The sequence below is a fragment of the Perca flavescens genome, chromosome 15, assembly GCF_004354835.1.
Source record: "Perca flavescens isolate YP-PL-M2 chromosome 15, PFLA_1.0, whole genome shotgun sequence".
NCBI classification, from domain to species: domain Eukaryota; kingdom Metazoa; phylum Chordata; class Actinopteri; order Perciformes; family Percidae; genus Perca; species Perca flavescens.
Window position 1 is genome coordinate 15,244,391 of NC_041345.1, and position 27,119 is coordinate 15,271,509.

General features: G+C 41.3%; 1 protein-coding gene across 4 annotated transcripts in view; it reads left to right on the forward strand.

The window, feature by feature from the left end:
* olfm2a (olfactomedin 2a) overlaps nt 1-22,972 on the forward strand; it is a 44,633-nt gene extending 21,661 nt beyond the window's left edge. The window contains exons 1-6 of one of the 4 annotated variants that reach the window (XM_028599296.1): nt 784-927; nt 11,513-11,662; nt 17,175-17,330; nt 19,137-19,356; nt 20,177-20,283; nt 21,981-22,972. In XM_028599296.1, the coding sequence (XP_028455097.1) occupies nt 784-927; nt 11,513-11,662; nt 17,175-17,330; nt 19,137-19,356; nt 20,177-20,283; nt 21,981-22,655 (1,452 nt within the window). In that variant the 3' untranslated portion in view covers nt 22,656-22,972. Of the gene's footprint in view, nt 1-783; nt 928-1,011; nt 1,077-11,512; nt 11,663-12,592; nt 12,617-17,174; nt 17,331-19,136; nt 19,357-20,176; nt 20,284-21,980 lie in introns of those variants that run through there. The other 3 variants (XM_028599298.1, XM_028599297.1, XM_028599299.1) reach the window with 3 other exon arrangements.
* The last annotated feature ends 4,147 nt before the right edge of the window (nt 22,973-27,119 follow it).

The window sequence follows — 27,119 nt, forward strand, 5'->3', positions numbered from 1 at the left end:
TCCACATTAATACCTTGCTGCCCATGTCTCCCCCTCATGTCCCTGACCAACCATCTATCTACTCAACCCTCTTCATCCCTGGTCCTCCATCCAGTGTGATGAGGACAGTCTACTTTGTCTGGGATGCCTATGGCACACACATGCCACATAACATAGAGCACAGATCAGCCCTCTGAAATCAGTCTCTCTCTGATAACCATGCCACTGAAATGTATGTACACACACACACAGACCAAGATGTGAGTCATAAAAGAATAAAAAGAAAAGCCTTTCAGAGAAAGAGAAAAGAATGGATATATGCATGCAAAACAGGACTGGCAAGAACAGAGCAAATCCTGATTGGGAGGGGTTGAGACAGAGAGGCAGCCAATGTGCAGCTCTGCATCTTGAGGAAGAGAGGGGAAGAGAGAGGGGGAGAGAGATAAGGGGAGAGTGAGGAGGTGATAGAGATGGAAAGAGAGTGAGAGAGAGGGAGAGGGTGAGGCTGAGGCAGTTACTCTGAGAGGGAAGATTCCAGCGTGATGCTGTTGGATGTGAGCTGCTCTCCTCTAATCGGTCTCTGGCTGTCCCTTTGACTGAGCCAGCGGTGTGTGAGTCTGGTAACTGTGCTTTACCAGCTCTGGGGGCTCTTCCGCTGCTCTGGCTGAGGCAGAAGCTGACTGGCTGGTTCCCTTCCTGGGCTGTCTGGAGCAGAGAGGGGTTTGACTGGAGCCGAGGTCCAGGGCAGGGCAGGGTAGGGCTGGCTGTAGGGCCGTTTGCGCCGGGGCCCCACAGGGAGCAAACATGAGTGTTCCCATGCTAAAGATCGGGGCGGTGCTCAGCACCATGGCCATGGTGACCAACTGGATGTCTCAGACTCTGCCCTCTCTGGTAGGACTCAACGGGACCACCATCTCCAGAGGGGGCACCTCGGAGAGGATTGTCAGCGTGCGTATGACTCCCTTTGCTTTTTTGCAAGTGTGTGTGCACTGTATTTGTCTGTGCATGCTCTCGCTGTAATAAAGAAAGAAGGATGAAAGAGAGTGACACAGCAGAAGACAGAGGGAGATTGTGAAGAAATGGAAAGATACTAGCATGTGAGTTTGTGTGCGTCTATATGTTTAACTACAGAAACAGCAGAGGGGTTTCAGAGAGTGGTGTACATGGGAGTGGGACTTCGAGACTCTGTCTCGAGGGCTATGATGTATTAATAGTAGAGAGAAGATGGAAGTAGACATGCATGTGAGAGCAATGTTTCAACCAAACATGAATGATGCACATGTTGGTGTGTGAGTCACATTTAAGTATAATGATGCCAAAATGTGGGCTTGTGACTGTGAGTTATGGTGAGAGGCGGAGGATGCAGTTAGGACGGCTGTGGTAAATCATATGTTTTTGCCGGGTGACGGGAGGTAGAGAGCTGTTCTGAGTGATGTTCAGGCTGATCCCATCTGTCAGTCACCTCCAGGGTGAGAAGGACAGCGCTCAGATTCAGAGGTGATGGGGAAGACGGGCAGGTTGAGACAATGTTACAGTACGTCTTATTTGTCCCTCGCTCTGTTCATCTCTAAATCCTCTCAGTCGTCCTCTCCTCAAATAAAACACTGGCGTGTAGGGAGGTCATACAGGTATAGAAAGGGCATTGGAGGGGTTTTGTAAGAAAAAAGTTCTGATATTTAAATCAAAGACAGAAGTTTTTCTTCTGTTCAATGCACACACAAATTGTATGTGTCTGTCTCAGAGTGCTAATAGCGGGTGAGATAGACAATGACAAATATCAAGCAGGCAAATAAATTAGATATTTTCAGGTTCATCAGCGGTTAATGATTGTCTTTGCCTCTATCCTGAGTGAGTTTTATGGCACTTTACCCATTAAGCAAATTCCTTGGTCTGTTGAAATGATTGAATAAAATTGAACGTCCCAAGAGATCTGAGACCATCTGGATGTGTGTGTGTGTGTGTGTGTACGTGCATGCCTGCGTGTATGTGCGTTTGTTTAAATATGTACCCCGAGTATGTTTGGGCATTCTTTTCTCAGGGGTGAAGGTCCATCTGTTTAAAGAAGAGTGTTATAATTCATCACGGTTCGTTAAAACATAATGCCCGCTTTATATGTCGCAGTGAGGTGTCAGGTTGAAATGTTTTCTTTGGATAGAAGGTCGTCTTAGCACTTACAGTTTTACCTTTGTGAAAATGTCAAGCATCTCAGTAAAAGCATTATCCTCCAAATTCGGTTTTATCTCTCCTACATATCTCAGCAGGTAATTTTGAGTACAACATCAAAGATGATAAACTCCTAATCTAATCTCTGTAGCGATGTCAGAGTGTAAGGCATGTTTAAATTATTTACAGCACTAAACTCTATAATCCTATTGAACACCCACCTTTCCCCAGGGGGTATGGCCCGGATAAGCCTTCCATTTATTTTCTATACTTGCTTATCTTGCTCAGGGTCAAGGGGAATAAACAATGTTGCAAGGTTTCTTTTCAGTAAACTCATTCTAATCAAGACTCATGACTGGAAGCCTTATCATTTGCATTTCAAAAGACTGGAGACAATACAATATTATACATTTTTTACAGTTATGAGTGGATATTTTTCTTTCAGGCAACTCTCATTCACAACCAATGGAGGAAAAAGGATGCCATTGAAGTTTATTTCATCAAAGTTTCATCAAAACTGATGAGCCAGTTGTATTGTGCCAGGAATTATTACAGTATAACAGTCTGTTGTGATGGGAAATGTCTTCGCTTTGAGACAGGAATAATCTCCTCTCATAAACAATGCTGAATAAAACTTTAATGTAAAACCTCGCCTGAAAGTCCCATCACTATTAATGAGACATTTGCCTGTGATGATCTTAGAAGCAGTCATGACTCACACAATGTTTAGAGCTCTAATCAAAGACAATCTAGCCACGTTCTTGTGAGACAGTGTTGCTAGTGCGCCAATGGCCATTGCATGGCTGCTCCCCACCCTGGCACTCATGCATGCTGCATCCCATATTCTCCCAGCTCAGAGCCATTTTCAAATTCTGCTTCACTTGCTTTCAGTGCCTGTCTTCTAACCAGCTAATCCAAGAACACAGCTGACTGAATTTATATGCGCCTTTCTTCGATGGCACTGAGCACAACACTGCCTGGATGCTTGTTCACATCTGGATAGTGCAAACCCATGTTCCTTAATGAGCGGAAGAGACCCTGGAACTCTAACACTTACATGGAACTGGTAGCCGCACAGGATGGTCAAGCCAAGATAAACCGCAGACCTGCCAGGGTGTGCACACACAAAATATTATTTATAATCATATAATAAGAAATTAATTGTTAATCTATTAACAAAATTGACATTCATTTTGCAGTTAGCTATACTTAATATTGCTTAAGTGGAAGAAAATTGTCTTTTATCATTAGTTTTAAAGCTGAAATCAAGTCAAAGAGAACACATAAAATCACAGTCAACGCGGCACTGCCATATTTGTTTTGCGACATGTTAATCACTAAAAATGACAACTTTATTTTGATCTGCCTTTAGCTGGAAGAAAATTCCATCTGTAATGCATGGCATCATTTTGTTCAGAAAGACATCATACTTGCAAACAAGTCTTCCCAGTGATTAGATACATAATAAAAACAAGATTGTCTAAGACTTGAGCCCTGATGTACTCCACAAAGTCAATTAAGATAGATGATGTCAGCTTTACAGTTCTAGACAAAAATCACTTCAGAAGTACCTGCTCACTGATTCTCTCAGTCTGGATAGCACTTTTAATAAATGCAGTAGCACAATAGTTAAATAAACTAATTTTGTCTGTATGTGTTAATGTGTGCATGTAAGATGTGCATACATAAATAAACCTTTACGTACTGTGGTTGTATATCCATAATACCGCACTGAAGACAGCACAGTAGTATATGTGTGTGTGTGTGTGTGTGTGTGTGTGTGTGTGTGTGTGTGTGTGTGTGTGTGTGTGTGTGTGTGCGCGCGTGTGTGTGTTTGCGGTGACTCTCCCTTTGATATCTAATAAAAGAAAGCTGTGAGGCAGAAGAGTGAAGAAAATATTCTCACCATCAAAAAGGAGCATGGAACAAATGGCAGAGTACAAAAGCTAGAGCTCAGAATCTGATTGGGGTCACCCTTGTCTGTCAATGTGCAGGACTGTAAACTTTATCACATCCACTCTGCAATCCAATAAAGCAGATTGTAAAGAGTGATTCTTGGCTATGGATTAAAGATTAAACACAGCTGCAAAAGTTTATTTCAGCACTTTATTTTTATGTTTATTTGTGCTTCCTTCAACCAAACAAAGTTGGTTTGAAAAGTTCAGACCCTGACAGGTGTCCTCTACTACCTAGTCAATGTTAATCGGTGTGCAGAGCCAGAATCACAGTGAAAGCCAATCTTGTAATATCATTTCAAATTGTTTTGATACATGAGCTAATTGTCTTGCAGCCTGTGTACGAAGCAGTATTGATCCCAGACTCTATAGTTGGGCTCATAATCAGGCTTTTGACATGGTTCATTTGCAATAATGAGTGTAATTTCAATCCAACTGAATTTATGCCTGAATCATTGCTTTGCCCTTCAAAAACAATTTGATGATTTTACAATCCACACATTTCTGCAATCCTATTTCGTTCATTGAACCACTGACTGTTGTAACAGTTTATACAGTGTTTTCTCGCACTTGCTACCCTGCTACTCTCGTCTCCCCCCCTCTATTTAACACTAGCCGTGATAGAGCTATCTTGTAGCATCTAACAACAGAGTGGATGCCAAATGCATTACACCACCAGACATGGCACTAGCAGCCTGTTCCAAAAAGTATAAAATTGTGGCTCGTAAGCACTGAGCAGGGGTGAGTGTAATTTTCACTTTCATTCTCACTTCTCCAACAGCCCCCCCACTTAAAAAAGAGTGCTTGACGCATCTGTCCAACCCCACTGTCATTTTAGTATGATCCGGATTGGAACGAGTGAGCTGCAGATGGAAAGCGAGCAGGAGTGATGGAGTGGGAGGGAGTGCGAGGCAGCAGGGAGGAAAAAGGAGGCAGCAGGGAGAGGGGCATGATAAGTTTATGAGTCATATTATTGACTGGCAACCATGCTGTGCTGATTGTGGTAATCCGTTTTCCTTGGGCACAGGAGAGACCAGGGACTTCACTAGGAGTCTTCATTGAATTTTATTGTAAAGGCCAGCAGCTGGCCTCTGCATTAAGGATTGACTGATTGTTCCTTTGAAGAGTGGGTAGGGTTAGGGTTAGGGTTAGTAACGGTATGAAAATTTAACCTCACGGTTATAGTGACCAAAATTATCACGGTTTCCGGTATTATTGCGGTATTTTTAAAAGTGTGTTCTACATGTTCAGAAAGCACTGATAGGCCTACACAAGCTGAAATAGTTTCAAAAACTGTAACAGTGTTTATTATATTACAAAAATATAGGCAATAGGCTTGAAAACTGGCTACTGAAACCCTGGCCCGCTGCAGATCCACGAAGATTTAATTTCAACTCGTACATGAAGTTAACTATGAAGTTGTATTTGACGTTACATGTGAAGTTGGATGTGGTTCTGAAATTTAAGCAAATAATAATGCACATTAATAAGCATCAGACTTAATATGAACATTTACCAAAACTAAATGTTATAGCCACTAGCATATAACAAGAAACAATACTAAGAATTACATTCATTTCTCTGTAATAATTAACATAAATGTAACATATTGCTCAGTAACACAAACTGAGAATAAGCCACATATATTACAGCACACATATCCATAACAGAGCAAACAGCGTAATACACCTTTAATAGCTAAGCACGTGGCTCCACAGCGCTAGTCTGTTTACTGGCGATTGCCCGTTGCTAGCACATTGCCCTAACACAACCTGAATATCAATACGTGGCTGCACAAGTTATATTAAACAATCTGCACATCTGTCAGCTATGCAATAAGAAACACAGCAACAGCAATATTATCAAGGCAATAATCTCTCTCTCTCTCTCTCTCTCTCTCTCTCTCTCTCTCTCTCTCTCTCTCTCTCTCTCTCTCTCCAAATAAATGTCATTTCGTAACACGGGCTAAACTTATGTAGCAGAACACTTATTGAAATATGAATACACATAGCTTTAACATTTACACAGATAACGAGGCAGTAAAACCCATGACAATTTAGCAAGCTACACAATAGTTTTAACTTACATTCTGGGCTACACACATCACTTCAACAAGTCCGAAAACGGGAAAGGAATGATAAAGAAAAAAGTTTAACAGCTGCTGCATGCTGTCCCCTTCTCCTGTCTGAGCGCGAGTAATTGGGAGGAGATCAAAGCGATGACTCTCGTCACTGATTGTTCAATCATCTCAGAAGAGTGAGCAAGTGTTACTATGGCCTTTTTTACAAGGCTGATAAATGTCCTGAGCGCTGTCATCTCCTCCTTCCGCCATGATTCCAATTTCAAGAAACGCATGTTGTAGGCTACGCAGTGCACCTGAGTGGCAAATTCAGGAGACTCGGATGAAACTGGGAAGGATTAAACACAGGGTTTCCACACCGTGGTAATCCACTGTAATAATAATAATATTTTAAATGAAAACGGTAATTATTATCGTCAATATTTTTACCGTGGTTTACCGTTACACCAGTAATCGTTACATCCTTCAGAGTGGGAGTGTGTATTTGCATGGTCAATTAAAGCAATACCCAGCAAATGAATGAAATGAAAAATGAGGTCTGAATGTTTGGCCATAGTATAGATAGAAGTGAGCTCTGTGTAGCAGGGACAGATGTTTCTACTTTTCTGGGGACAAGCATTTTAGAGAAGTTAATGACTGGCATCGAACATAATTGGGAGGGAGAGAGAGAGGAAAACAAAGTGAAGCTGTAGAACTTGGTTTAACAAAGTTGGGATGGAAACAAGAAAGAGAGGGAATACATTGGTAGCACCTTAATTTGTTACCCTTAGTCCCCTTGACGCCTTTAGTATTCTTAAAATGCTTATTTCTTTCTCTTGACACAACTTTATCTCAGTTCTACTCCTCTTACACTGTCCCCTGTGGCGTTGCAGTTTCTCAGATGTGATGGAAAGCTCAGCTCATAGTGTAGCGGTCAGCTCTCTCCCATATCTCTGGTTTATAACTTCCTGTTTGCCCCTTCTGCGTGCTGCTTATGAAAGTTATTATAGACTTCCCGTCATGCTCATGAAGTAGGGAGCTGTAGATTTATGATCTCATTTAGTTTTGACTTTCCAGCAGCCAGCTCCAGAGTCGGTCTAATGAAATGCCAGAGGAAGTTCATCCTGCAACTCTCAACAGCGATACCACCAGCTTGAATGTCTAATTGGATAATCCCTCTGAACTTTGTTAATCACTAAAGGGTTCAGAGCACCTTTGCACTTTGAGGATGCGCTCAGGTAATAGCACGAAGTGATTAGTTAGTTAGTTTTCATAATAATTGCCTCAAAACTACACATATTATGTGATCTGAATCGGATCTCTACGGTCTGCAGAGTACAGGAGGCAGAGGAGGAAAGTTGGAATCACATTTGGTTACTGCTTTTAGCTTAGTAATGGCCACATCCTCTTATCTCATCTTCTCTATCCCACTCTCAGCAGGGATTTAACTAAAGTTGTCATTCAGCATTGTAACTGGGCAGCGTTTGAACTAAGCTCGATGAAATTACAGCCATCTGTCTTTCTCGTCAGCCTTTCTAAAACCACAACTCTTTCTTTTCTGCCTATCAGTAACTCCATCTTAAATCGTTTTTAGGAGAATGGGAGGTTGTGGTTAGAAGACATGCCAGCAGTGGATGGTGGGACTTCATAAGCCTAGGCTGTCACATGTGATGTCATGGGAACAAAGGAAACCTTGGGGTGGCGCAAAAGGGGCAGGCCAAAAATCTTAAAGAGAAATTTTCACATTAGTGAGCAAGCCCAATTGATTTTTTCATCCCTTTTGCCCTCTGCGGTTTCCTGTTGTTTTCATTGCTGCTGTCTTCTTCCTTAATGGGCTTTTGCATGGCAGCCATGACTGTGACAGCTTCAAATCTGTCACTTCCATATTCTATTTAATTCCTCACATCTAATGGGTGGATTTCTGGGACAGTGAACTGAACACCTCCTCTCTCCTGAAACCACTGCCTGCGTCTGGGAGGAGAGGATTATCCCCCAGACCTGAAGTGCCCCCAGCTAGCCGCCACTGATTGAATGGCTGTGGCTCAGCGGTAGAGCGGTTGCCTGCCAATCGGAAGGTTGGTGGTTCAATCCTTGGCCCTGCAGTCCCATGTCGAAGTGTCCTTGGGCAAGACACCAAAACCCTTGTTGCCTTTGGAGTTGCGCATTGGAGTGTAAATGTGTGTGACTGATTATCTGATGAGCAGGTGGCACCTTGTACGGCAGCCTCAGCCACAGTGTATGAATGTGTGTGAATGGTGAATGGTTCCTGTACAATGTTAAAGTGCTTTGAGTAGTCGTTGAGACTAGAAACAGTCCAAATGTTAACACTCTGAGGCCTGACCTGCCTGCAGTATGCAAGCATCCACCTGAACTGATTCTTACCCTGAAGTTGTTTTTCTAGCACTAATGAGATATTGGATAGGGATAGGCTGCATGGTGTGCTCAATATGTTAAATGAACCAATGTCAATGACCCGCTCTTTGCTGCAGTCATATTTACATTTAACTAGTGTTTCAAAAACCTATTCAAGTTTACTACTTGCACCCTGAGAGGTCAGTTTGATATGAGCGCTGATAGATCGTCTTGCAACGGCTCAGGCACAAAGCATATAGGGACAAAACACATTTGCATTTAAAAATTACCTCTTCCCTGCTGCTCTCAAAACTGCCACTGTGATGAGAATGGGGAAGTTAGTGCAGAATGGATAGTTGGGTAGTAATGAAATTGGAACCGATTCAAATAAGCTCTTAATTTCAGCCCAGCATTTATGAAACATTAATGAAGAGAGGAGGAGATGTGATGCTGTGAAAACTCCCTGGCTAGGGAAAAAGCACATGAGGAGCACAGCATGAGTTTAAACATGTTGGAAAATGAAGAAAGTATTGTGATAATGGAGCTGACATGCCTCCAATATTACTTTGTTTAATTTTGAATTATTGCTTATTACTGCCCACTATGTAACATATCATAAGAAATCAGTGTGACACAAACTGTGGCTGACTTTCAGGCTGATAGCAGTATGAAAAATGTATGCCCACTTGCATCCTTTTGCAAGAATACTTCTTAACCAAAAGTGAATATCTGGTGCGTAGGCAGACAGCCCCCACATGTATGGATATAAGGCCATTTAATTGAATGCAGGAGGCTGCACATACCCTCAGAGTGAGTAACATAAGTGGATTCTGCTGTTTGAGGCAAGCTAACCCCCACCTGTTAACACCACAGGATATCAACTGTAACAAGAAGCCGGTGTGCCATGCTGTGGTGTCAAGCACCACTATCCTGAACACGTCCACAGTATTGTAGCCGCCATTACATATGCTCTTCTACAGTCGTGCGGTAATCGTGCATACAGCTGCAGGGATTTCCAAACAAACCCTCTCAATGGTAGATCAGTAGTGGAGCTGCAGTTTAAAATGCATGTACAAATGTATGCATTATTAAAAATCTGTAAAATTTACATCATGTATATACTTTTGTAAGAACAGACATATACTGTATGTGCTCTTCTTGTACAGCGGCAGATATTTACAGATACACACATTAATGCTCACAGACATAAAACACATGAGCACTCACACACTCAAACACATGCTGCAATAAATCAGAAGTCCTGACAGTGAGTGAGATGCGGGCAGAGCAGCAGACAGAGGAAAAGAATCTCCCCCTCAGGCAATGGCAGAATGAAATAGACAGTCAGATGCAGTTGAAAAAATTGAAGGAGGCTCTGCTGTGAAGACTGGAGTCACTGCAGGAACTGGCTGCACACTGACTCACAAATATGTATAGATATTAAGAATAATAGAATAATACTTTAGGAAGTATGTCAATAAGTTCCACCGTGAGTCAGTCGGTCATACTGAAATATGATTAATGTATGTATGTAATACTGTATGAATAGAAAACGTGAATAGAATATTACTCCTTCCTTAGTTTAATTAAATTCAGAGAGTCTAGAGAGTCTACTAAAAAAATGTATAATTCAATTGTCATGGCTGACATTACAGCACATTTAAGTGCCTCACGTAGCTATAGTCTGTTGGCCACAATTCAAGAAAATTGAAGCCACGCATTCTGAGAGAGTGAGGGAAAAAGAAGGAAAGGCAGTGAGTGCAGGAGAGGAAAGGGAGAGAGGGTTGGGGTGCCGAGGGATTGGCAGGAGTGACAAGATGTGACAGTGAGCACATTGGCTTTCAGGGTGGTTGCTACTTTACACTCCAATCACACAGTCCCTCTGTCCCCCAAGACATTTTAATCTGATCCCCCGACCCAAGGAGACGAGAGCACAGCACAACACTGCTCAGAGCAAAGAAGGAGAGTGGCAGCGAGCCGAGCCACAAGATTTTATTTCCAGCCTTTTCCTTCCACTTATGTGGATGGGTCTTTAATTTTATCACTAAAATGGCTGCTCCTGCTCTCATTACATTTTGCTTTATAAGCCGAGTGTGTGTAGGTGCAGCATGAATGAACGGGTCGTCCTGGCCAGGCCTTTGCATGTGCTTGTGAGCACACAGCACTACTTTTGATTGGATTAGTCAGAGAGAGAAATCCACCCTTACAGCCTCGCCCCTCCTACACTGGTTACGGGGCTGCATTATCGATCCCAAACAGCTCCATTTCCTCTCTGTGGCCAAACTTATTAGATTCTCTGCTTTGACACAGCCTGGCCTGATCCCTCCCTCTTCCTCTTCTCTTTGAAACGCCCATTTGCCTCCCATTCGTCTTTGTCTTTCTTCATCCTCCATCAAGCTCTTACTCTATCTCTGTCACGCTGTTGTGTTTTTCATCCCTTTGTGTATTTTCCACCAATGTTCTTTGTCTTATCTTAATCTGCACCCATTTCTGCTTATTTTCTCCCTCTGACTCTTCTATCCGCGATCTCTCTCTTCCTTTTCCTGTCTCTGTCAATCTCTGGCTTCACTTTCTCTCTCTCTGTTGACTCCATGTAATTTTGAGTAGTTGGAGGGATCAATTGCCATTAATTGCCTTTGGGGAACAGTAACTTTTGACAGGGTTGCAAGAGAGAAAGAGAATGCCATGGAGAACTTATGACTTTGCAGCTAACGTATGGTGACAGAATGGGCACAACTAATCACGATATGGAATGTATTAAAGAGTCTTTCTTTTCTCCAAACACTTTCTACAACACTTTCAAGTATTAGATACATCTATTAGTTTAGAAATATTTAATAAGGGTGGAACACTTTTCAGATTACTTACAGTCTGGCAGAATAAAATATATTGTCTGCATTCATGCATTTTCAAAAGCCTGGCAACATAGATAAACAACAGCAGACAGAAGCAACCCGTTTCTTCTCTTGGTCTAAGATATATATATGTCTCCATGTTTCTGCAGGCTCTGTACCCAAGCCCAGAGGAGGGCTGGCAGATCTACAGCTCGGCACAGGACGCAGATGGGAAGTGTATCTGTACCGTGGTCGCACCAGCCCAGAACATGTGTAACCGCGACCCACGCAGCAGGCAACTTCGCCAGCTCATGGAGAAGGTGACAGCTGTCAATAACACGCTCACTTTGAAACACGACTGTTAACCACGCAGACACACAAACTGCTACATTGCACTGTGCTCGTGTCTGGCGCCGTCTGCCACATATAGGATACTGAAGTGAATAGTTTTACTTCCTTTATCCCACAGTTGAGCAGTCATGCAGATTAATATGACGGCAATCGGAAGATTGTTATTGTTGGTTGAACTTTTCTTTTTTGAGCAGCAGAGCTGCTTACAGTGCCTTAATAAGAGAAATGTCCTAAACTTACCCATGGAATTAGATTCACTGAGCCTTAGCATTCTAAAGTGTCTTTTATAAATATAAATACATTAGATAAGAATTAAGAAGATTAATTGTTTCACAAATCAGTGAAGATAGCAAATGCTTTGTTTGCCTAGTTACACAGTAAATGCTGCACACTAAATCTGTTTATTCAGACTTGTGCTCATTCTGTATTCCTCTAAGTGAAAAATATAAAGCTTGATTTGAGGTAGTGCGGAGGCTCCACGCAGAGCTTTCGCCATAGCCTACATAAGTGGCCTGATGTTTATACTTGTACGTTGGTGTGTGCGTCGAGCCAGCATGTGTGTGTGTGTGTGTGTGTGTGTGTGTGTGTGTGTGTGTGTGTGTGTGTGTGTGTGTGGGGAGTGGGTGATAGAGCGAGGGAGAAGTGAGAGAGTGACGGCGATTAGCTTCGGACTAAGTTGTGACTCTAGAGTCATAGTGAGAGAAAGTGTCTCCCCTGTGCTTTCTGAGCAAGGTGGGACATCTGTGGCGGGAAAAGTTAACCCTCTCCTTGATTTCATGTTGTTTATGGAGAAGGAGAACCAGGAAATGAGTAGGGGGAAATGCAACGCTACCAAGCCACGGCCGAGCGATGTACGTCGCCGCGAGGTGTAGTTACATTATTTGAGAGATGCACGTCAGGCTACGGCATAGGATCCGACGTAGGTTTGTGTCTCCACGTACCCACGTACATAGATATTACGCAGAAGTATAAATCAAGTTTAAGTCAACGCTCTTTTTTTGTGAATACTGGTGTCATGTATGACAAGCAAATACATGTAATGTCATACAAAAACGTTTACACAAGCGGAACTCTCAAGCACACTACACTGTTTCAGCAACCAGACAATAAATCCATGTTTTATTTACAGCATTATTGACCTACTCTGCAGTGCAGTGCATGCAAATGTAATTTCCTGCTAGTGGCTAGTGCATAAACACACCGACAAACACAGATCAGGAGTAAGAGTAGAGGCAGAGGAGAGGACCTCTGCTTATAAGGGATCCACAGTTGCTTGTTGACTCTCAGATCTGCAACTGCATTAATTGGCGGTTTACTGATTGGCATCTTTCCATTCTTTAGTTGTCTTTTCCAAAACTACATAATAAAAACCTGAGAAATAATGTTTAACAGCTTTCACTTACTTGATGGGCCGTGGCAGCTCATTCACAGCAGAGTTGTTCTTGTGGACGCTCCAAACCAGCGAATTGGTGAATGAGAGGGTGGATGCTGGGAGCCTGGGAAAAAAGATGTAGAAACGAGTGTGTAAGAATGACATTGATGTGCTCTTTTGAGGTGAGATGGGGGTAAACTGAGATGCTGGATTGGCTCTGAGATCCTCATGGATCAGTGAGACACCTGAATTCACATATTGCATTAATTCTCACCAATGTCCTCATTCTCAGGTTAATTCAGTAACCATTATGTTTTCTTATTTCGAGGTACGTAATCAGCTGCTCATCGGTATTTCATGCTCATGTTTTTTTTTCCGCCACTGGAAAGAACTTCTGAGCTGTCAACATTGCACAGTGATCCTGTTAACTGTAAATGAGCTTTCTTGCAGAAAAAGACAACTTTTGGGGGGGTGAAGACATAAAATACAGGTGAAAATGAGGTTAAACCCATCTGCTCCTCTTAAAAGAAATAGCATATTTATCTGTGAAAATCAGTAAAACCTTACAGAACAATCAATTAGAAAAGACATGAATACTACTTTAAAAGCGTATAATGTTATTTGTTTAATTATGTCAGAGAAGTGAATATTTCAGCTCTAAATTTTAAGGGGAACCGTTTGTGTTGCTGCATTGTACTGCATGTCAATACAATACACAAAATAAGCCCTCAGAAATTACCACAGAGTGAAATCATCGCCTCTCTGTCACAGTCTCTGAATATTATAAGCTTTGCAAATATCTTTTTTTTTTTGTATTGGATTGAATTACATAAATGTGGGTGTATGTTTTTGTGTCTACCCTCTGGACATGCACACTGCTTGAAAGACAGCAGTTATCAGAGCCAAGCGTTCCCATCAAAAACAAGCAAAGCACAGCCTAATGAGGACACCTGGGGTCAGCGCTATTTCAGCTACACACAAGTGAAAGCCACAAGTTAAAAGACTATGTGTCTGTGTATGTGCATAACAGCACCATGCTCGCTAAGACATCCTCGTTTGAACCCAAAGCATGTGTGGGAATTATTTGAGCGGACCAGATCCACAAAGGCTCTCCCGGACACAGAATGCCAAGGTTGCACTAACAAAACTGCCCTCTGTTCAAAGAATGTAAAGTAGCCTTGCGGAAAAGCCTCTATTCAGCTTTCTGCAAGGGCAGACTAAATACCATCCAGGGCAGAGTTAGCCCTGAAGGACAGTGGTGTGAGAATGCTCACGGCGCTAACTCTAGAACACCTCATCCCCCTTTGACCTCTCTGACTGACTAAAAGTTAAGATGAGATCAATTGAGATAGGAGGGCACAGTCAGGCATGCATACACTACACACAAACACTTTAGGATGTGGTTTAGAAAGTGAGTCATTACACTGGACACCTGCGACTGATTGGATTCTGGGAAGTATAAGTGTGTGGAGCATATTATGCGGCCAGAAGAAAGCGTGAAATGCCTGGTGTGTGTGTGTGTGTGTGTGTGTGTGTGTGTGTGTGTGTGTGTGTGTGTGTGTGTGTGTGTGTGTGTGTGTGTGTGTGGATCAGTTATCGTGGCTCAGAGGATGGAGCAGTCCCAACTGCCACCACAGCCCAGGAGGATGGTGACACTGCATTTGTTTAGACTCAAGGCAGGTGGAGCTGTTTACTGTTACACATTCATCCAACTATTCCATCTGTAGTGCTGTCAAATACGTTTTTAATTGGTGAAGAAAATATATTCTGACCAAATATTCCCTGGCTAGTTCATGAAGCACGTGGGAGATAAGTTGGGTGTAGAAAACTGTAGGCTGGACATAAACTAATTGAGTGGGCTGTCATAGTGTAGGCAAGCAAGGCATTTGGTGCTAAACAGACTTCATGTCATACTGTGACCTTTGAGAATTGGGAATGTTTTTGTTAGGAGTGATTTGAATAAATATCTTCTGTGCGCTTGGAGTTTTAGTGTTGCGTGTCTCTGTGGGTGGGTGTCTGTTTGTGTGGTTAGTTGGACATATGTACACATGAGCCGCCTATATGCACCACAACCCTGCAACATTTGTCAATGTTCGGATGATTTCTGGCCAGTTCAGTGCAACGTGCAGCAAATGAGGGGGTGTATGAAACAGTAGGCTGGTTATGCATCAACAGAGTGGGCTGTCGAATTGTGAGCAAGCGGAGTACTTAGTAAAATTTAAACATAGTGCAAAACTGAGAACTGAGATTAAATAAACACCTACTTGACAGCATGTTTGCAGCTCCATGAGATTTATTCTGTTTGCATTATATCTTGTATGTATCCATTAACTTGTACACTGTCATAATGGTACTGTAGGCATGCTACCCTTCTGTTTTGATAGCTGTGGGAGATAGTATATTTATATTCTAACTGGGTACCTGTTGACTTTTATTGCTTATGAATATGTTGTGTATAATTTGTATATTTATCCTGATACATTCTGGACAACTGTGCTGCTTTTTCATAATACGTTGGCCTTTCATCTTGGCTATTCTTGCTTTTTGTTTCCTATTTTTTTTGTATTGTTAATCTCGGGTGTCCGAGACCTGGTGCTAATACATGCCATAGTGCATGCAAAAGTGTTAATCTGCACCATGAAATTACCAACTTTTTCTAAACGGTCTCCTGCTCTTCCTCTGACAGATAGAGACTCAGCCAAAGGGACAAAATTATAATGTATTCTCATGTGAACTATTTATGTCAGCACAGCTTAGCCAGTGTATCCCACCATAATGGTTATTATATTGCCAGATTCCAGACAATGCCACTTACTTATATACATATATCCCACTTACAAATATGAATATATATTTCTACTGGTATGCTTCCTAGTGACATTAATGTACAAATATGAAGAAAAACTATTCCACCTGTGTGTGCATGGTAATAATTCTGTAGTGCAAAATAGTTCAGGCTACAGCACAAATATTTACGCTTCTGAGTTGAAAATGTCCCCGGATTGTGTCTCAGAAATCTGATCACCTTACCCTGGGGACCAATACAGCCTTATTGATAATAATAATAATAATAATAATAATAATAATAATAATAATAATAATAATAATAATAATAATAATAATAATATCATAATTTCTTTATTGATTATATTTTGTATTGGTAATCTGAGTCTGCAAGTAACTAGTAGGCCTAGGCTAACTAAAGCTGTCAGATAAATGTAGTGGAGTAAAAAGTGAAATATTTGCCTATGTAAGTTAATACAGTAGAAGTATAAAGTAACGTTAGCAGAAATAGAAATGCTCAAGTAAGTACCTCAAGTAGCCTACTTGTATGTACAGTACACCTAACATTCACTCAAGTAGGCTGACGTCAGCCTACTTGAGTGAATGTACTAGTTTCCACTACTGGTAACTGAGTTGAGAAATACCAGAGACAGTTTAGTATAGGTAGGATCTTTGGAAACGCCATGTAGTTAGCTAGCTAGATAGCTAATGCTAGCTAGTTTAGCTTCAGGAAGGTGGCTTTAAACAGTCTGCAACTTTCGCCTATTTATTTTGCATTGTTCTGGCAGCGGCTAATGTGCCGTTACCGTCACTTTATTTGCTCAGGCTGTGTAATCAGACTTGACTCATGACAAACGCTTGCCATGGACATCATTCTCCCGTAACTGTTAATTCACTTTAGCTTGAGCAAAGTGCTGCACTGTAGCCTCCAAACATGACAAGATTAACAACTTAATGTTTGCTATGAAAATAAAAGCTTACCTCAAGGTTTGCTGGACACATTCGCCAATATGCTCCTCACTCACTCATTATTGGATTGTTGATCATTTTCCACTGTTCACTAACTAACGTTCCTTACTTGGGGAAAAATTACTTAAATGAGTAATCGATCATCAAAATAGCTGATCAACTAATCGGTAAATCGACTAATCAGTTCAGCTCTAATTGCAAGCTAGAGCTGCATGAGGAGTGGATGATTGTGTCAAAAATCCAATCTATTCCTTTAAGAATTACACTGAAATTGTGTGTGTGTGTGTGTGTGTGTGTGTGTGTGTGTGTGTGTGTGTGTGTGTGTGTGTGTGTGTGTGTGTGTGTGTGTGTGACAGGTTCAGAACATTAGCCAGTCAATGGAGGTGCTGGACCTGCGGACGTACAGAGATCTACAGTATGTAAGGAACACTGAGGGACTAATGAAAGTGGTGGATGGAAAGCTGAAGGTGGCCTCGGAAAATCCCCGCAGTCTCAATCCAAAGGGCTTTCAGGTAATTGGCTGTCTGTGTGTGTGTGTGTGTATTATTCTCAAGTGAATTCAGATACTATTAGAAGGGGCATTGCTCTCCATGTGCACACAAACTTTGCCAGATGCATTGCACTCTCTTTCGCTCTTCACACACAATAAAATGTTGTATGACTCTTGATAGACAGCTGTATAGATGCACAAATTCAATTCCCAAACAATCTTTGAGTCATGGGCAGAGGAAATGTGAACAAATTCACATGCTCCTGAATTATTAAACTCCTGGAAGAGGAGTGTTTTTTTTCTATATTCTTCTCTTTACCTCCTTTCCTCTTTCCCTCCCCACTCAGCCTCACTTTCTCTATATGCTATACTTAACATTCTGGTGTCTGCTCTTAGATAACATATTCACATTTATCTCTACCTTATCTCTCTACAAACTCAGGCTCAGCAGCCATTATCAGCGGGCCTTTTTGTCTTCCTGTCAGCATGCTGTCTTGCCCAGGCTTTCTCCACATTTCTCACACCCTTACAGATATTAGATGGACCATAAAATAGTTTGATTAAAAGATGCTTTGATAAATGCTAAGTGTGCTTTACAACTGGGGCCCTGCCTCAGCGCGGCAACAAGCATGAATGGCTGTGTATTGCTTTGTTTTATGAAAGTGAGTCCAGTGGAGATAATGTAGATGTTTCTGAAATTAGCAAATTCCTCAGTTAAGCCTAGAGATGACTAAAATATGCCGAAAAGTAAGCATTATATCCCAGGACTTGTCTGAATGCAAATCCGCAATCCAATAAAGAGAAAAAATCTTTAAAAAGAAAAAAAGGATTGGACCAAAGCAGGTTGGCTGATGAATGCGTGCAGCTCAAAGTTGCCAATGGCAGAGCGCGGAAGATTAACGAGACCAGATTTTCGTGGCTTGAAAAGGGGAAAATGAGATTTATGATGTGGCGCCACAGGGCTGAGAGCTGCTCCATCACCAGATTTACGATAAACCTTAACAAGGAGGAAACAGCCCCTCCTGTGGCGGCCACACTTTATTGATACAACTATTTCTCTCATGAACCTTCTAGCTTCCAAGCAGGCAGCGTGGCTCTCCTGCTGCTTTCTGCACTCCTACCTAAGGACACATTGTTCTTTTCACTTCTAAACACATGAGTCACAGACCAAGTTTACACCCTGCAGCATCATGCATGCTCCTTACTGTAGGCAAAAATCACCTGAACCAGCTGAGACAGTAAGTGCATTTGGCCTGATCGAAAATAATGTGTGAATTCAGTGGCTTTCTAATCCACACAGAGGATTGTAAATTGAATTTAATCTATTTACAGATCATAAAAAGAAGCCTGTACAAGTCAAAGAAGTGGGTGGAAGTTTGATCAATACAGAAACAAAAAAGCGAGAAAATAGTAGTTTAATTATTAAGGGCATTAATATTAAGATAGGAAGTGATGTCTACAGTATTCTATGATATAGCCAAAGAAAGAGAAATCCAATTTCAATATATATAACGGAAATGTCAGTAATACATGATATTGCACTAAATTACTCCTTGGTGCAGTTGTACTATGAATGTTATGATGAATACAGGCACTAAGAAGTCGAAAAGATGAAATAGCATCCAGCTACAATATGAGCTCCTGATTGAGAGATGATCTACGAACCAGAAGCAATAACTGAAAATGTATAGGCTAGCTCCTCTGCACACAATCCCCTGTACTGACTAGTATGGTCGACATCATCCCCTGTCCTACATTCTCCCAGGGTTTAATCTTCTCCACCCCTTTTTGCTCTTCCATGCGTCTTTCTCTGTGATTACTATCTTAGGAGTTGAAAGACAAGGTGACCCAGCTGCTCCCCCTGCTGCCAGTGCTGGAACAGTACAAGACGGACGCCAAGATGATCCTGAGTCTTCGAGAGGAGGTGAGGAATCTGTCCTTGGTGCTGATGGCCATTCAAGAAGAGATGGGGGCCTATGATTATGAGGAGCTGCGCCAGAGAGTCCTGCTGCTGGAGACCAGGCTCCACTCCTGCATGCAGAAACTAGGTATAAGTTATATGCAAATGGCTGTGTGGGTGGATGGGTAGTCATTGAGTGTTTAATTTTAAAGGAATTCTCAAATATCATTGTAACACTTAAACAATTAGAGGTTAGACAACAGCAATGCAGAACAGAATTAATGATTAAATTAAGATCATCAATGGTCAAAAGTCTGTTGTACATTGGCAGCAATTCCACTCTCCCCTGTGTTTGAATTATCCACATAAATTGACAAAAATTGGCCTATAAACCTGAATGAATAATTGAATGTGTTTTCATGTAATGTGTTAGCTTAAACTGATGATTTTACAAAATCCCATAAACTGATGACTTAACAGAACAAGACTGCAGTTACAGTTTGGCCTTTAGGTCATTAGTGTTTTGTTATTGTCTTCCATTCAGCGTATGCATAAAGCAAATGACTTCATGCGGAGAGTTAATAATTACAAATAATAATTGCTCGTTTATATATATTTATTTCCAGATAACTTTTATTATGTGCTTTACAAAACTGGGTAGGTAAACAAATGTAAAGAAAATTAAACAAAGACAATAATGTAAACATCACAAAATAAAACATGCATGGATATTTTAAATATGTCTAGAAAAAACAGTCAATCAATAAATAAAATATTTCATTTTTTTCACTTATGAATTATCAGTCCCATCCGCATTTTATTTTATTGTGTGTGTGTGTGTGTGTGTGTGTGTGTGTGTATATATATATATATATATATATATATATATATATATATATATATGCAGTGCCACAGTATGTACATACATTTGTATGGCATCTTACCTCTTTCTCTTTTTTGACCTCCAGGCTGTGGAAAGCTGACTGGAGTCAGTAATCCCATCACAGTACGTGCATCAGGGTCAAGGTTTGGTTCCTGGATGACAGATACCATGATCCCCAGCTCAGACAACAGAGTAAGTCCCTCTGTTTCTAGGCTCACCCCTGAACTAAAACCCTTTAATCCATGCTACCTACTTCATAGTTCAACAAAGATAGAGGATAAAGTAGAACCAAAGTCATTGTCAAAAAAAAGCTGCTCAGTGGATAAAATATCCGTCACAGCAACACTGCCATGATACTTCGGTGACTGATTGACTGTTTTGCCTGAGTAGGACTCCTCGTGAGCTCTGGAGGAGGAGCAACAGCGAGAGAAATGGGGATGCAATGCTGAGTAACTGATGGATAGCATCCCTTTTCCTTCTCCCTGTCTACCACTGTCACTGCAATTTCAGCTGATTAATCACTTCATCATCAGTGGAGAAATGAGTGAGTTGTTTGGGCTAAAGTTTTCTAAATCACCTAGGTAATTACCAGGAGTGTGCTGAGATGCTCTGGACCCAGATGATATAGTAATGGCTTCGGCTGATTAGAGATGACATGTGGTTTCGTTTGGGCAGATACATGGTAAGAAGCAGGTGGAAAAAGACAAGTGATGGAGAAAATTAAGAGGAATTGTGGGCCCTGGTGAATTGAGGAAGTGGTAGAAAAGTGGAAGAGTGGAATATTAACCATCTGTAGGGGAGAATGGAAACTGATGAAGTTTAAGGGGAGAGATCACGATGGCCTTTTTCCATCCCCACCCTGAATCATAACTAAATAGATATTGCCACAGAGAAGGTCAATTTCTGTGATGTGAACCTTACTTGCTGAGATCACATTAGGCCAATCAGATCAATCACTGATTGTATTAATAGCCAGATACATCAACAATATCACATCAACACCCTCACCAATCATGATAATCATATTTGGGGAAACGTCATTGTCGCTGAGGCGCCAAACAGAAGAAAATAAAACGTGGTCTGGCTCAGCTCTAGGGACTCTTTTAGCAGGCAGGGGAGAAACAATGCCTAATGTTCCATAATCTCCCCTTCTCCATAATTCAGATGCTGTACCTCACCTCCCCCGACTCCTCCCATACACTACCTCTCGCCCCACTGGAATTGTTATTGCAGGAGAGTGCCTATTCTACACCTAGAAAGTATGCAAGAGCAGGAAAAGAGAGAAAGTGGAGAAAAGCGAATGGGTGGAGCATCAGAAGAATGAGAGCTACATATTAGCAAAGCTCCCTTGATATGTTAAGGGCAAAATGAATATCTTAGCCAACTGCAGTTTAATCGAATCAATTAAAGGTTGAACTGTGCCTCTGCGGAAGCATTGAGGAAATGAGATGGGAGATGCAGCCAGAGAGGGGCCATGTCAGTGGAGAGATCCGCTGAGAGTGCTTGAAGAAAACGATAGAGCTGCTAAATGGATTGATTTTCTGTAAATGTGGACTAGAAAAGCCAGGAGCACAAGCAGTGGTTGACTGCAAAGCGCAGGCAAAGTCTTTACTCCCACACGTGGTAGAGATCAATAGTTCTGCACACACATTCAAGTATGTACATGAAGGCATACACTCACACTCAAACAAGTAGAGATTCACCACATACAAACAACACGCTTACTTTGCTCAGGGCATTGCCGCTGGCTATAATGAAACATTGCTCACAATGTTCTTGCAGAGAGGTGTATCAGGTATAACAATACTCCTGTAACCTCTAGATCTTCTCATTATCTCCTTCAGTTTGTCTCCTCTTCCCAATGGGATTCATTTTTCTTCTCTCCACAGGTGTGGTCCATGGATGGTTACTTCAAGGGACGGCGTGTCCTGGAATACCGCACAATGAATGATTTCATGAAGGGCCAGAACTTTGTGCAGCACTTGCTGCCTCACCCCTGGGCAGGCACTGGTCATGTGGTCTATAACGGTTCACTGTACTACAACAAGTACCAGAGCAACATCATCATCAAGTACCACTTCCGTTCTCGAAGTGTGCTGGTGCAGCGCAGCCTGAGTGGGGCCGGCTATAACAACACCTTTCCCTACTCCTGGGGTGGCTCCTCTGACATCGACCTGATGGCGGATGAGAATGGCCTGTGGGCCGTTTACACCACCATCCCCAATGCTGGAAACATTGTCATCAGCCGCCTGGAGCCCCAGAGTCTGGAAGTGCTGCAGACTTGGGACACAGGCTTTCCCAAGCGCAGTGCAGGAGAGTCTTTCATGATCTGCGGTACACTTTATGTCACCAACTCCCACCTGGCTGGTGCCAAGATCTACTTTGCCTACTACACCAACACATCAAGCTATGAGTACACAGACATCCCCTTCCACAATCAATACTCTCACATCTCCATGATGGACTACAACCCCAGGGAGAGGGTCCTGTACACCTGGAACAACGGACACCAGGTGCTCTACAATGTCACACTGTTCCAGGTTATTAAGACTTCTGGGGACTAAGAGCCCTCAGACTGACCCACTCAAATAATGCTGTGATTTTTGTTCGGGGAGGGCAAATGAGCTGTGGAGGTGGGTAGGGCTATGGGTGGTGCGGTTAGGGGGGCTTCAGTGTATGGGCATAGGCTTGGATTTTTTTTTAAAGAATTTCAATCTTCATAGAGTGCTATTATTCACATTCTCAAAAAAAAAAAAAAACTCCGGCAGCAAGGTCGGTAAAGATACAAAGACTGAGCGCTTCTCTTATTTTTCTTTCTGTGATGAGTAAGCATGGTTCTTTTTATTTGTGATGAGAAATAAATATCAGTCTTTACCATTTATGACTTTGTATTTCATTGTCACTTTCATTTCAAGTAGACCTTTACTGTATCTCGAAGGGGTGAACAACAAAGGAGAAACTCTGTGTTGTAAAAACATGGCTTCAAACTTTGATGTGTGTACTCCCAAGGTGGGTTCTTCTTAAAAAGGTATAAATAGGTGTACCATTTCTTTTTTTAGTTATGACTAATGTTTCTTTTATTTCTTTTTGGATGAGGGGACATGCAAATATGTATTCCTTGTGGCTCACCGAATCCTATCGATAGAACGATAGAAAATGTGTTTAGAATAAATTACAGCTGTTTTTCAGCATGAAATCTAAAATACTTCACATTTTAAAATGTTCAGTGGCATAATTTCAATGGAATAATCGCATCTATTTGGTGATACTGAGTGGCTATTACCACCACAGCCGAATCATAAAATAATGAGGTGACAGCATGTGAATACTGACAAGTCACTCTCCAGGGCTGCATTGAACCATATCTTTGAAAACATTCCATCCAATTTTTTTCCATCTAAAAGAAGCCAGGCCATAGGTTTCTGTGTAATAAAACAGTGTTCAATTTAACCGCAATAGCCACGGCTAACATTTTATGTTCCAAGGTGAACTGAAAATGAAAGTAAAACATCTGCAGGAGCAGGTGGTGCTGGGAAGGGTCGAGAAGCACAAACAGGGAAGGGGAGACGAAATGTAAAAGGAATTCTAAGAGCATTTACAGTTGAGAAATGAGGCTTCACAATTGCTGTTGCATGTCAAGCTGCAATCTGTTTTAATCTTGTTAGTCGCACAGCTCCCCTAGGGTGCTCTCTGCAGAGAAATGTTCAAACACAAGGCATACAGTGGGACACTGCTCACATGAAAGTCTCAAACTAACCTTTTATTGCATCTTTGTTATTATTAGCTACTGCAAATAATTCTGAAGCCACATTGGCACTGTGCTGTCAATTTTATTCCTTTCATTGATAAGACTTCTAAGGGTGCATTCATTCTTTGAAGAGTCAGTGGTGGACACAGAAGACATACAATAAAATAGGAGGTTCCATTTTTTCTTTCCTTGAGTAACCATGGTGATCTTATTCATCCGGAATGACCTTTCTATCAATAAAGTGCTGTGCTGAAGAGAACCCTGATGAGTTCATACATGGGAGTGGCTGACATTTAAAGCACAATACAATACACAACAATACAGCATACAGTATAGAAAGAGTGCATTATTAAAAGTACACTGTAGAGGGAAAATAAAGTTTTCAAACCTGTGAAATCTTTGTCCAGGATTGACAGGCCCAAAATCGTTTTACAAAAATGGAGATATATATATGTAATCGGTTGCATAGTAAACTGAAGTTTCACATAAACATTGAGATGAGAGTGGAAGACTGTTAATATTGTCGTCCTGATCCACCACAGCATCCTATCTCTGCTCGCCCACTGTCTAAACAAAAAGTAAAAGGATGATCAGACTGCCCTGTCAGCTGCTAAGAAAATAGCAAATCCTAATTGTGCAGGCAATGTTCTGCACAATTAGGGCATAACAGGGCAGAAGCTTCCTTATTATTATTTCACAGATTGTTTTCCATTAAAGTCTGCAGCTGACAGTTGCACCAATACAAAAAGGCATTTAATGCTAAGCATGACTGGTTAAAATGGACCTACACTTTCCAGGAAAGGAAATAATGACTGCACACAGATAATGCAATCTCTATGATCAAACACACTGAAAAATAAAGTCAGCAAGCATTCATGTGAGAATTATAAAAGGAACATCTATCCATTCATGTCTATATTCTACTTACCTAAAACCTGCAACTAAATGGGCTCCACAATAGACACAAATATATGTACTTTTTTATGCATTTGAACTTTTAACCATTGCAGTAAAAAAACAGCGCATTTAGTTAGAATGAAATATAAGTTATTGCCACTTTTACTCTCTTACCACTCAGTATAATTTCTTGCAAATTCATATGTTGCTGCGAGAGAAATGGCGAAAAATGTAATGCTATCACCAAGTAGTGCAGAAAAAAAGTTGTTTTAACAAAAAAAGTTGAGTTAACAACTTTTTTTCATCAAAATAATCAATTACTGTGAGTGTTTGCTGCCAGCAGTATAACCATCACCTCCAGCATTTGTGAGGCAAACATCAGCTCCGTGGGCACCAGTGAGTGTGCTGTTGTGGCACTTAATGCTCAGAGCCCAGGGCCAGCAAATGAAGTGTTAATAACGAAAAAGATCGGGGGACATGCCGAATAGCATCAAATTATTATGGTCCCATTTGAGTATTGTATCATCCTATCTGTGTCAGGATATATCATCTCCAGTTAAGGCCTACTTGTCAGTGCACAACCCTTGATGTGGAGCAACAGCACTTATGTGTCTTCTTTGCTCAAGATCATCCTGAGGGTAAGAGAAAAAGTGGATTGAAAATGGCAAAGGTTGTGATTCAGGGGGCCTCAATCACTATGCTGGTTCACACAGTGTGTAAATCTCTCAAAGCTAAGATACTGGAGATATATCTGCAAAATTGTCCCCAGCAACAGACTACATGCTTGTCTATACATCAGAGCTCTTGCTGAGTGTTGTCATTAGAATGCCTCTTATAGGCATAAGGTTGTATGGATGCAATGCCATAAAAATGCAAATTGTAAATTATTGACAATATCGCTAAGCATTTGATTATATGGAGACTTTGACCATATTCAAACATTAAATGGCAAATTGGTTTATAAACTGTTAAATAATTACAAAGGAGCTATTTGCTATGATCAAATCAGCACTGTCAACTGAGTGGACAAATGAAAAGTGTGGTGTAAAACTCAATATGATGCAACTACAAAATAGTTGCTAATATGAGATGGCAATGATTAGTTATTGGTTTTGTGCCACCAAGCATCTGATTTATGTTCAAACCCTTTGGGACAACTGGAAAAAGGGAAGTAGGAAAAGTCTAAATGTGCAGCTTAAAGTTTTACAGAGGGCTGTCAGCATTAACGCGTTAATCGCTATGCGATTAAGGGCCAAGCATAACGCGTACATTTTTTTTAATCGCACGCTGCCATTTATTAATTTATTTTACACTTCACTCGGTGTTGCGTCGTGCCTAACAGGCTACTATTTTGACCTTTTGCCGCACCTTTACTTATCATCAAGCTGCGGTACTTCCTCGTAACACATCCTACTGCTGTAGGCATGATGGAGAAAGACTGCAGCAACACAATTCTGAATGGCGCTTTTTATTTTCCAAAACTCCTGGACAGCTCAGAAGTCGAAAGCCATATGCACATTGTGTAAAGCGAATTAAAATATCATCGAAGCACGTCAAGCTTGAACTACCACCTACGAGCTAAGCATAGGACAGTTAACGTGACTGGAGAGTGCTTCTAGTTGCTGACCTGTGGATGAAACCAAATCCCAAAAAATTACTACAGCTCTTGCAAAATGGGTGGCAACTAAATGCAAACCTGTCAGCATCGTAGAAGACTCGGGTCTTAAAGACGTTCTGACCCGTCTTATACATTGCCGTTGAGGGGGACAGTAGTTTCACGCATGCATACACAGCCTGTACGACGTGGAGAAAGCAGCCCAACTGGAACTGCTGCAAAGTGCAAACGCTGTCTCATTAACCAGTGATCACTGGACGTCAGTGAGTAATCAAAATTATTTAGGAGTTACTGCACACTATATAGACCTTTTTCACAGCAGACATGTTGACATGTCATAGTAGGAAAAGCACAGGTGTATTCAAAACCATTAATGATGGCTGCATTCCACTTAGGAGAGACTCTGGTATGGTATACACTTGATGGAATTGAGCTATCATTAAGGTTATCAATTTCAGCTGTGCTTTTCATACTATGACAAGTCAAAATGTCTGCTGTGAAAAAGGTCCATTGACTCTAGATTAAAATGTGTGACTAGATTCACACATTTTCTTTTGTTTACCATGAATAAATAAATAAATACATAAATACATAATAAACAAATACAAATCTTAAAGTCAAGTTCATAAAGTCACTTTCTTTGCATTCATTTGATTCCCAATCAAGATACACTGATAAGAATTGCTTCCCATTGTTAATATGTATTTAAAAACAGTTCTGAAATGCAAAATGATTGTTAAAAAGTGTTAAAAGATGCTTCTGTAAAAA